Source organism: Mus caroli, unplaced genomic scaffold (assembly GCF_978045245.1).
Source record: "Mus caroli unplaced genomic scaffold, Mus_caroli_1 scaffold_10, whole genome shotgun sequence".
Lineage (NCBI taxonomy): Eukaryota > Metazoa > Chordata > Mammalia > Rodentia > Muridae > Mus > Mus caroli.
Window position 1 is genome coordinate 59,433,874 of NW_028227265.1, and position 11,207 is coordinate 59,445,080.

The 11,207-nt window shown below is 48.8% G+C and overlaps 1 protein-coding gene across 3 annotated transcripts in view; it reads left to right on the forward strand.

Moving 5' to 3' along the window:
- The window catches only part of Mau2 (MAU2 sister chromatid cohesion factor), a 30,097-nt gene extending 19,158 nt beyond the window's left edge, over positions 1-10,939 (forward strand). Inside the window, exons 13-19 of one of the 3 annotated variants that reach the window (XM_021169270.3) lie at positions 636-722; positions 1,657-1,706; positions 1,892-1,969; positions 2,078-2,189; positions 3,790-3,880; positions 4,425-4,552; positions 4,639-10,939. In XM_021169270.3, the coding sequence (XP_021024929.1) occupies positions 636-722; positions 1,657-1,706; positions 1,892-1,969; positions 2,078-2,189; positions 3,790-3,880; positions 4,425-4,552; positions 4,639-4,713 (621 nt within the window). In that variant the 3' untranslated portion in view covers positions 4,714-10,939. The remainder of the gene's footprint in view (positions 1-635; positions 723-1,656; positions 1,707-1,891; positions 1,970-2,077; positions 2,190-3,789; positions 3,881-4,424; positions 4,553-4,638) is intronic. The other 2 variants (XM_021169273.3, XM_021169271.2) reach the window with 2 other exon arrangements.
- The last annotated feature ends 268 nt before the right edge of the window (positions 10,940-11,207 follow it).

The window sequence follows — 11,207 nt, forward strand, 5'->3', positions numbered from 1 at the left end:
TGGGACACCATGTGGTTGCTGGGAATTGAACTCAGGACCTCTGGAAGAGAAGTCAGTGCTCTTAACTGCTGAACCATCTCTCCAGCCCAACAAACACTGACTTGGGGGAAAAAAGGGGTTTTGTTTTGCTTTTTTGTTTTGTTTTGTTTTTTTATCTTGCCTCAGCTTCCTTCCCTCAGCTTCCTTCCCAAGTGCTGGAATGACCAGCCATCACCACCACACCTGGATCTTAATCATCTCACTTTCCATAATCAGTGGTTCAGTGGAGAGACCATGCTCAACGTGCCTCCCTGTACATCTGTTAGACTACAAAGCAAAAGCAAGCCAGGGCGGTTCCAGGCCTGTCGTCCTAGCTGTTAGGACCCTGAGCCAGAAGAATAGAGAACTTCAAGCCAGCCTGGACTATGTAGAGATCAAGTCTTGTCATTATCCACTGTTGGTCATTGGCAGGATCAGAATAGCTAGCTCCACCCTGCCGCTGCCAGTGGAGGAGGAGCTAATTCCACACTGTGCTTGGGTTTGGAGTGAGCTGATTGAGTCTGAAAGGAGCCATTGTGCAGCTCTTGTGTCTAGTCAGGCCCCAACAGGGTGTGACAGTGAGGCTAGCCTCCTAAATGCCCCATCTTTCATTCCAGCTCACCAACCACCAGGAGTTGTGGGCCTTCATCGTGACCAACCTTGCGAGTGTGTATATACGGGAAGGAAATAGACACCAAGAGGTAGTAGGTGACATGCTTCATGTTCGGTATCCTTCTCCATCTCTTGTGGGGGCTAAGGGTGTCCTAGGCATCCATAGACCTTAGAAATGCCCACATGTGTAGTGTTCTGTGAGGGTCAGAACTGGGATAGCACTTCTGCAGCCATGTGGCCTCTGTCCCATCCTAAGCCACTCAATCTTTATTTACTTAAACAAAAAGACATCATTGGGTGGTCACAGTGCATGCCTTTAATCCAGGCACTCAGGAGGCAGAGGCAGGTGGGTCTCTGGGTTCAAGGCCAGCCTGGTCCATAGAGCAAATTCCAGAATGGTGAGGGCTACACAGATACTCTATCTCAACAAAGCAAAACAAAAGGACAAAAAAAAATTTTTGGAGTTTGCATCCAACCTGGGGCTCTGGCTTGTTGCTAAGCATTCTGCCACAGAGCCACACGTCAGCCCCAAACCAGATGGGTAGATTGGCCATCCTCAAAGGGCTGTCCTCATAAGCCAAGTGTTTTTATCTGGGCTTCCTAGGCAGAGCCACAAACTTAGCTTCTTCTCTGACCCTAGTCCCACCCTGGAGTCCCTCCAGAGTGGCCCATATTCTCTGACCTCTGCAGCCTTCATTCTAGCCCCTGGCCACCATCATCTCTTGTCTACACAAACTATGGCCAACTTTCCAGGGCTGGGCTGGGAGAAGCAGGAAACCCAACCTCTGCCACCCTGGCTGACAGGGACTCTTGGGTCACAAGGATACAGTGTGTCCCAGTGTCCCCACTCTGCCCCTGTCTCCTACATGCTTCCCTCAGATGAACACTCCATCTCGAGGCTGTCAGGGCAGGCATGCCGCATGTTTGTGACAGTCTTTCCATAGAGTGGAAGAAGCCCTATCCCCTGTAGCATGTTCAGGGCCTGGCCTCCTCTAGGTGGAGTTCTGACTGATGTTTCCCCACCAGCTGTACAGTTTGCTTGAGAGGATAAACCCAGACCACAGCTTCCCGGTCAGGTGAGCCACCTATGTCCAACATAGACATTCCACTCCCCCATTGCTCTGGGGTGGTATATGCTCCTGTGGGCCCCAGACCTCCATACATACTCAACACTGCTTGCAGCCCACCCTTTAGACGGTGTGCAGGGGCTGCCTTTTGGAAACTTTTTTCTGTGCCCAATTGTGACTCTGCTTTCCTGCAGCTCACACTGCCTCCGAGCAGCAGCCTTCTACGTGCGAGGGCTCTTCTCCTTCTTCCAGGGCCGCTACAACGAAGCCAAGTAAGTTTGGATCAGAACAGCATGTATGCTAGCCTCTCCTTCCTCAGACTACCTCTGCTCCTCTATGACTGATACCTGCAGGGTGTCAGCATCTGTCTCCTCTTACAGGCGGTTTCTTCGAGAAACTCTGAAGATGTCAAATGCAGAGGACCTGAACCGCCTCACAGCCTGCTCCCTCGTGCTGCTAGGTCACATCTTCTATGTGTTGGGAAATCACAGGGTGAGTCCCTACCTAGCCTGTGCACCTAATCTAGCTCGAGACCTGAGGAGCGGCACTGTGGAGCATGGTATTTCCTGTCCTGGAACCCAGGGTGTGGAAGGCATGGGGTCCTGGGATTCCCTTCCAGGCTATATGTGTCAGGTTCACAAGCCTTGGAACTAAGAGCTGCATCCTGCCATGTTCCTTGTAGGCTTCTCTGCATACCATCCCTTGGGAATTCGTGGCCCCGTGGGACTGTCTCAGAACCTTAGATGAGACTGACAATGTCAAACCCTCCTGTGTCTATGGCACCATCAAGCACGTGACTTTACAAGACGTTTTTACTTGAAATTACTGTCAAATGTAGTGAGGGTAACTTGGCCATGGAGAGCAGGGAGTGGCCTTCATGTTCCTAGTGCTGTGGCCTGCTGATGGGCAAGACTGCTTAGTTTCTCTGTGGAGCTCTGCTGTGGTGTGCTTCGGAGCACTTAGAGTCGCAATGTGGGCCAGAAGCCTGCTTGTCAGCAGTGTTTCCCACTCGATGGCTTTCTGTAAAATACTCCCTTTGCCTGTGTTAGCTGGACTAGGGAGCTAGCAGGGCCTGTGAGGTCAGGGCAGTCAGAGTGACCCTGGCGGTGAGCAGCAGGGACAGAGCGCAGGGAGGGTCGCTGTCTGTTAGGTTGTGGCTGTTGGAGGTTAAGGTCTGAAGAACCCAACTGAGCTGCATTTGGTTAGGCTGTTTCCATTAACCTGCACCTAGAACTGAAATCTGCTTTGAGCCTTTTACATTTTTGTTATTCGTTCAATATTTGTTATTTGGGTATTTCCCAATTTACTTATTTTATGTGTGAATGTTTTACCTGAATGATTGCATATGTACCATGTGTGGGCCTGGTGTCCACAGAGGTCAAAAGCAGGGATCAGATTCCCTGGTTCAGGAATTAGATAACTGTGAGCTGCCATGTGGGTACTAAAGACTGAACCTGAGGACTCTGCAAGAACAGTGAGTGCTCTCAACCTCTGTCACAGAAAGTACCCAGACCCACAGGCTGGGGAGGTAGAGCAGGTCAGCCGAGCATGGTTTGCACTTCAGAACTCCCTCAGGTTTCTCAGTGTGAGGTCAGAAACAGGAAGCTGCTCTCCAGGACTCCCCTAGCCTCATTGTGAGAACGCTGGGCACCTAGGTCAGCAGCTCAGCACACACAGAATCTAAATTTACTAAGAGGGAGTCACAGGTCTAAAGACCCCACATCCCCACAGTAGCCTACAAAAGCAGCTCAAAGAAGCAAATCCTCCACACTCAGTCGTGTCCTCAGACAGGCTGCTACTGCAGGGGCCTCGGGACATTGCGTGCATGTATAGTTTTAATCATTCTAGTTGTTGGGCCAGAGCTGTCTTTTTCTCTACCTGGCAAGAGACATGTATGGCCCATTCATTGCCTCACGTGCAGAGGAAGGCAAGAGTGCTCAGTTTGTTTTTCCCAAGGTGGACAAGAGTACTTTAGAGGACCAGTTTAGGTAGTCTCTGAGGGTGCAATAAGAGTCTGTCCAGGAGCAGCAGAACATAAAATGGAAGATAGAGTCTGTGACCTCACTGTTAATTCTTAGCTTTTGATTGGCAGGAGAGTAACAACATGGTGGTACCTGCCATGCAGCTGGCCAGCAAGATCCCAGACATGTCTGTGCAGCTGTGGTCATCTGCCCTCCTGAGAGGTGAGAGTTAACAAGGCTGCCAGGCATGCTTGTAGGGCCCTGACATCATACAAGCAGGGGTGGGTGTATCTCCAGGGTTTTTTATTTTTGTTTGTTTATTTATTGGAAACAGGGTCTAGCTGGCCCGGAACTCTGAGTAGACAAGGCTGGTCTTTTTTTTGGTTTTTCGAGACAGGGTTTCTCTGTGTAGCCCTGGCTGTCCTGGAACTCACTCTGTAGACCAGGCTGGCCTCGAACTCAGAAATCTGCCTGCCTCTCGATCCCGAGTGCTGGAATTAAAGGCGTGCGCCACCACTGCCTGGCAACAAGGCTGATCTTGAAGTCACAAATTTACATTCCTTTGTCTGCCAAGTCACCACAGCTTGCTTTCAAGGGGATTTTTAAGAACTCTGGCAGGTGGAGCCTGGGCTCCTGCTCAGGGCTTTGTGGTTGATCCTCCTGCATCTCAAGACGGGTTTGGATGTCTGAGGGTAACTCTGTCCCCCCTGGGTTGGTGTGAGTTTGGCCACCCAGGGATGAACAGTGACACCTGCCCCATCCTCAGACCTAAACAAGGCATGTGGGAACGCCATGGATGCCCATGAGGCCGCACAGATGCACCAGAACTTCTCACAGCAGCTGCTGCAGGACCACATCGAGGCCTGCAGCCTCCCAGAGCACAACCTCATTACGGTATAAAGGGTGGGGAAGCAGACATAGGGATACGGGCTCTGGATCGTCAGCTGGAAGGGGTTTACTCATGTGTGTTCTCCCCACAGTGGACAGATGGCCCACCCCCTGTGCAGTTCCAAGCTCAGAATGGACCCAACACCAGCCTGGCCAGCCTTCTGTGAGGCCTGTGTCCCCAACTTGGACCCAACACTGGAGCTCTCTGGGAACAAAACCACCAGGGTGCCCACCAGTCCCTCACCATTGTCCAGAGCTAAGTCCTAAGAGTGCTGGAGCCATCATCTGCCTCTGAGGGTGACAGCCATTTGCACCTGTTCCAGGACTCAGTGCCATCTATTGAAGGGACTGATGGCCTAATCTGTGTCTGGGTGTCACCTGAGAAGAACAGGGTGACAGTGTGTGTAGGGGCATCATCTGAGTGCTCAACCGAACCTAAGTGCAACTGCACAAAGTGGCCTCCAGCCCAGGGCAAGCAGAGGGGAGAGTAATGGCTCTCACTTTCCTCGGTCTGCTGTTCTTCCAGTGTCCCTGCACTCAGGGACTTCTGAGGACCTGGAAGTCAGACTCTTAATCTGAGTGGTCCTCCAAGGTGACCCAGTGCAGGGGAGGAGCTTGGGAAGAGGTGCACATGTGCAGTTGATGAGGCTGAGACTTCGTGTGCCCTGAAGAAGCTCCTTGCTCATATTCAGCAGCACCTCTTGGCCCAGCCTAAGCGTTAGGCAGAAGTCCCATTGGACCTGAATGAGGGGGTTCCCTCCTGGCAGCTATTTAGCTTTCCCGTGGAGGGCAGTTATGGGACCAGCTCAGCTCCTCTTGGCTTGAGAGCTGCCCTAAGGGTGACAATAATGGGGGGTACGGGGCACAGTGATTCCTGCCAGCTCATGGTATCTAGGCAGGTGCTTACCAAGCAATGTGAAGACCACTTCTCAGAGCTTTGGAAGCCATGACTGAAGGGATGAAGCTCCAAGACCTTCATGGACATCCTTTCTGAGCCATGTGGCAGACACTGCCCATGGCCAGGTGCTCCCAACCCTTCTGTCTTCCTCTAGCTCTTGGGTCCTAGGGACCTACCCTCAATACCTGCATCACAGCCCTGCTTATTTATTTAAGCTTTTTTTTTTTTTTTTTGCTTCTAGGGCATTTTGTACATACAGCAATTCAAACAAGGACCTCTCGACTTGCCATCTGTCCTGATGTTAGAGTGCTTTTAGTGTCCATATCTCAGGCATGTGAAAGCTAAGCACAGGGTCATGACAAATTCCATAGTCAATGTTGAGGTTCCACCTCCATGACCTCAGCACAGTCACCACAGTGTACAACATCTAAAGATTGAGGGGAAATCCCAGAGGGGCTAGCACACAGAGGTAGTATAGCCCAAGAGTTACTAAGAGCCAGCCCAGAGCCAGGCTCACTGAAGCCCTGTATGAGCCCTTAAGCCACAGGTGACACTCTGAGTGACGGAAGGCATGTCATCTATTGAGAGGTTTGTTTTGTTTTCATAAACATGGTGGCTTTGCCTGGTTTTAGCAGCCTTTAATCGGGAACTGTAAGCTGAGATCTGTGAGAAGTCTGTTTGCTGGTCTCTTCCTTTAGGACCACTATTCCCCCAGTCTTTTCATTTCCCTCCCTCCAGCCTTGCCAGCAGCCCCTCTACTATAGACTGAAGTCCTGAGGCAGAGGCATAGCCCCTTCATCAACTCAGCCTGGTAGGAAGCTGGTCCACAGCCCCTTTTTCTGTTTGATTTTGGCTGGATATTGATTGCTTGTTTGTTGTTTTTTGCTTCTTTTGAAGACTCTATGGTGCCACGCCTCAGCCTCCAAGCGCCTGGCTCTTAGATTTTGGCTTTGGAGTTTTGATTGGAAGGGGCAGTGTTTAGAGCTTTTGTTTCTTGAGATAGTATCTCTTGTTCATAGATGATCTTGAGCTCTTGATTCTCCTGCCTCCACCACCCTAGTACTGGGATGATGGGCATGTGCCATAGTGCTGGCTTTACCTGGTGCTGCTAGCCTAGCATTCTGCCAGCTGAGCCATAGCTTTATCCTGTGGTCCTATCTTGATGCAATATTTGGTTTGGACCTTCTGTGAAGGGTGTTCTACCCTGCAGTTTCAGCATACAAGCCCCTAGACAGGCTTGCTCCTGTACCCAGGCGCACCGCAGAAACCAGCTGGACATGGTGGCTCACACCTGTCACACCTGGAAGGCTAAGATGGGAGAACACTCCCAAGTTACATGCCAGTAAGGGTTACACAATGAAATATGAATAACCCAGTAAAGGAGAGCCTGGTCCAGCCCCTGTGCTCCAGGGTAGGGAAGGCTCTTTGCTTTTCCATGGGTTAGTTATCTCTTGACTGCAGGTGAAATCCATATAAAATTAGACAGGTTTTACTAATAGGTGGTTGACTAAATTTGACTTTAACTGACTATCCCTGGCTTATCTTGTATTGTAGCTGCTGTTCCCCAAATCTCACCCAAGGTTACAGTGTGAGCTACCACTGTAGGATTAGACTGGGTTTTTTTGTTTGTTTGTTTATTTGTTTGTTTTGCTTTTTTGGCTTGGTTTCAGGATCTCCACTGACTTACGTAGGAAATTCTTACATTTCAACCCCAAGTTTCTGAGACTGTAGGTAGCACTCCACCATGCCATCTCTTCAGCCACTTGTTTGTAGTTTTGTCCTTTGTTGGGGGTGGAACCAAGCCCTTGTGCACAGCAAACACACCTCTCAAACTGAACTATACTGCAGGTGTTCCAAAATTCAAGACCCCAGTGCTCAAGACTCAAGGGAGGAGCATCCACTGCCTTGGGTATGTCATTATGTGCCTAAGCACTGACCTTTCCGAAAGGATTCAGAGTCCAGCTATGTGTCTCATCCCCCACACCTGGGCATATTGGCCTTCCAGAGTCTGCCTAAGCTAGATTTCAGGTAGAGTCCACTCCATCCTTTGTCAACTTAAAGGCTCTATCGTCAGAACAGGCCTGGTCCTACCTCACCAACCCTGGATGGTGGGGTTTGGAGCAAGTGAGCTAGATGAGTCCTCAGGCTTGGCTGGTTGTTACCTCCTATGACAGCAGGTATCCCATCTGGAAAGTTGAGTCTGTCGTCAGCCTGTGCTAAGCTGGCTGGGCACACAAAGCTTCTCATGAGAGTGGTCTACCATCCCAAATAGCAAAAACGCCCCACAGCCAGGCAAGGTGACACGTACCTGTGATCCCAGCAATGAGGAGGTAGAGATCAGGAGTTAAGGGGCATCCTCATGGTAGCCTGGGCTACAGGACCTTGTTTTTGAAAAAATAAAACAGGAGCTGGAGAAATGGTTCAGCAGTTTATAGAGGCCCAAGTTCAGTTCCCAGCACCCTTGTCAGGCAGCTAATGGCCCATCTGTAATTCCAGCTCTGGAGGTCTGACAACCCTCTTCTGGCATCTACACATACCTGAACACTTACAGCATTTACACATAATTAAAAAGAAAAAATGTCAGGTAGGAGTTGGCAGGATGGTTCAGAGGGTAAAATAGTTTGCTGTCAAATCTGATAACTGAATTTGGTCCCACAAGTTGTCCTCTGATCTCTATATATATGTCATAGCATGCAGACCCACAAATTCACAGATACACATTTAAAAAGAAATGCCAGTCATGATGTTTTTAGGTTTGTAATTCCAGCAATTGACATGGAGACAGGTGGTCTCTGGGGCTCACTGGCCAGTTGGCCTAAGCAAAGTAAATGGTACCTAAAAGAACACATAAGGTTCCCCTCTGGCCCTGACATGCTTTTGTACACATGAACATGCACAAAAAACCTGAGTGTCAACCAGCTCTAAAGATTTTTGATCTTCAAGAATAATCCATTGAACCTAGGTGCTGTATAAATAGTGTATCAAAAGTGTAAACGAAGGCCATAACTGCTCCAAAGTATGGTTGAGGGGAAGGTTTTTATTGTAGATAGTAAGGGAGAGTGCAGCCAGAGACATCTGGAAGAGTCCAGAACAGGGAGAAAGAGAAGTAGATGGGACATGGCCAGCAGCCTGGCTTTGTCCATGAGATGATCGGGGTGAGGAAGAGGAGATGATCAAGAGAGGAAGACCAAAGATGACCAAGAGCACAAATACTCAAAAGTGACAGGTTTATAAGGGACTAAGATGCTAGGGAGGGAAGCCCATGTGCAAGAGAAGGGTAGGGGTGGGTGGGAGAGCCATGGGCAATTAGAACCCAGGAAACCTGAAGCACAGAACCCACTAAGAAGCAGCACAGATTTGTCCTCACTTTTGGGTCTGACAGGCAGAGTGCCATTTGGCTTTAATCCCTACATGCAAAGGCAGGCAGAACAGTGATTTGGAGGCTAGCCTGGTCTACATAGTTCCAGGAGAGTCAAAAACCCTATCTCCTAAACAAAAAAAAAAGGGGGGGTTCTGTTCTGAATGTCACCCAAGGCTAGGTTCCCCACTGTGGTGAAATGCACTCTTGCCATGCTCTGCGTGTTCTCCCATGAGGGCTGGGACATTCTACATTGGCCACCAGAGGGTCAAAACGAACCCAGGAGTCCAGGACAGCTAGGCATGTCCCTACTAAGTAGAGACACTGGAGGCCTCATCCTGGAATCTGAGTAGCCAGACTGAAGGGTAAAAAGGCAAGGAAATTGAAGTGTTTAAACTGATCCACTTGTAACTCCAGTACCCATGGAGCCAATGTTCTGGTGTCTATGGGTATGCTTGTGGTACATAGACATACATGTGAATAAAACATACATACATGCACACATACATACACTTTTTCTCGAAGCAGTGTGAAGTTTCTTTGGAAAGCCAGTTGTGTCTGATGGTATGTTCTGGGTCAGACATGTGAAGGAGTGTTTTCCTGAAGGGGACACAGGTGAAAGCATGTTTTGCTAAAGCAAATGTGAAAGGACGCATGGAGGTAGGGAGCCAACAGACTGTGGACTATGCTGGATGGTATCAGTACACTTTGCTATTCCTTAAACATCGTTTGTTGTGACTTCATATCCAAAAATATTCTGGTGATGTTCTGGTGGCTTCTGCTTCCTCAGACTTGAGCTGATTGATGTCAGCTGGTACAACTCCTGTGGAGTTTTGCTGAGGTACCAACCATGGGAGAACACAAGATGTTTGGAGAGAGAATAAAAAGGACTCAACTGGACAGTGACTGGAGTTCGGGAGGTGGGCTTGCATAACTAGCTCGAAACACTTTGTTGGTCTCATGCTTCTTTGATCTTAACTTTGTTGAGAGGCACAGCAGAGAACTTATGGTATCCCTGCTGGTCCTGGTCGCTCCTACTGACTCCTGCCAGTTCAGCTGAGGACTGGCTATTTCTGCTAGGCTGTGCCACCGCTGCTGATTCATGTTTGCAATCTTGAACTGGACTGCTGGTATGTATCCTGACAAGCAGTTGGGATTTGCTCCAAAGAACTATTTCTAAACAGGTCCACTTCCCTGATATCCTAATAACCTTTCCTTTCTACTACCTCTGGTGGGCTAGAAGGGAGGTTAAAGCATTTAAGAACCCTTATTAAAAGTAGGTTTTGAAAAATCTAAGCCTACACTATGTTCTGTGTGGTCTGGCTGTCCTGAAACCAGACTGGCCTGGAACTCAGAAATCCACCTGCTTTTGCCTCTTCAGCCATGGGATTAAAGATGTATGGCAACAAGTTAAAAAAAAAAAAAAAAAGGAAATCTTGAAGGACATGAGAAGGGAAAGGAACCTGTTACTCAAATCTGATTGAACCCTTTTCCTAGTAGAAAAGAATTCCAGTCCAATTACTATGAGCTTACCCCTTCCTTCCTTCCCAGTTACAATCTAGTATTTCCTCAGAATCTAATTTACAGGGAATGGAAAGTATATGTACTGCTTTTATACTCCCATTCAACGTTTCTGCAGAGCCACCTCACTATCTGGAGAAGGAGCCTGTAAGAGCTTGGTGGATCAAAGTGCTTACACCACCACCCTCCTCACCCCCCCCCCCCGAATTCAGTCCTTTGGACCCACAAGGTGCAGGAAGGAGACTGATTCCTGCAGTGTGTTACCTGACCTCTGTGCACTGTGTGGCAGGTACATATAAAAATAATGAGCCAGGCAGTGGTGGCGCAGCACTTGGGAGGCAGAGGCAGGCGGATTTCTGAGTTTGAGGCCAGCCTGGTCTACAGAGTGAGTTCCAGGGCTACACAGAGAAACCCTGTCTTCAAACACCAAAAATAAATAAGTAGATAAATAGAGGGGTTTTGTTTGTTTGTTTGTTTTTCTTCAAACAGAGCCTTACCATGTAACCCTGGCTAGCCTGAAACTCACAAAATTTCCCTGCCTGTGTTTCCTCAATAGTGGTGTTTAAGGTGTGTGCCACCATGCCCAGCATTAAAGATCTATTTTTATTTATATGTATATTTGTGTGTGTCGTGTGTGCAAGCAATGCCCCAGAAAGCCAGAAGAGGCTAAATTCCCTGGAGATATGGGCAGTTGTAAGCCAAAAATCAAGTCCCCTGGAAAGGCAGTATGTGCCCTAAACTGTTGAACAGTCTCTTCAGCCCATTACATGTAACTGTTTTTAAGAGAGGGGCTGGGGGGAAGATTTCTTTAGCAACCTTAGAGATGTAACTTGAGAGCTAACAGGTATGTGTCAATATATGTCTAGTGCTCCACATGACCCTAT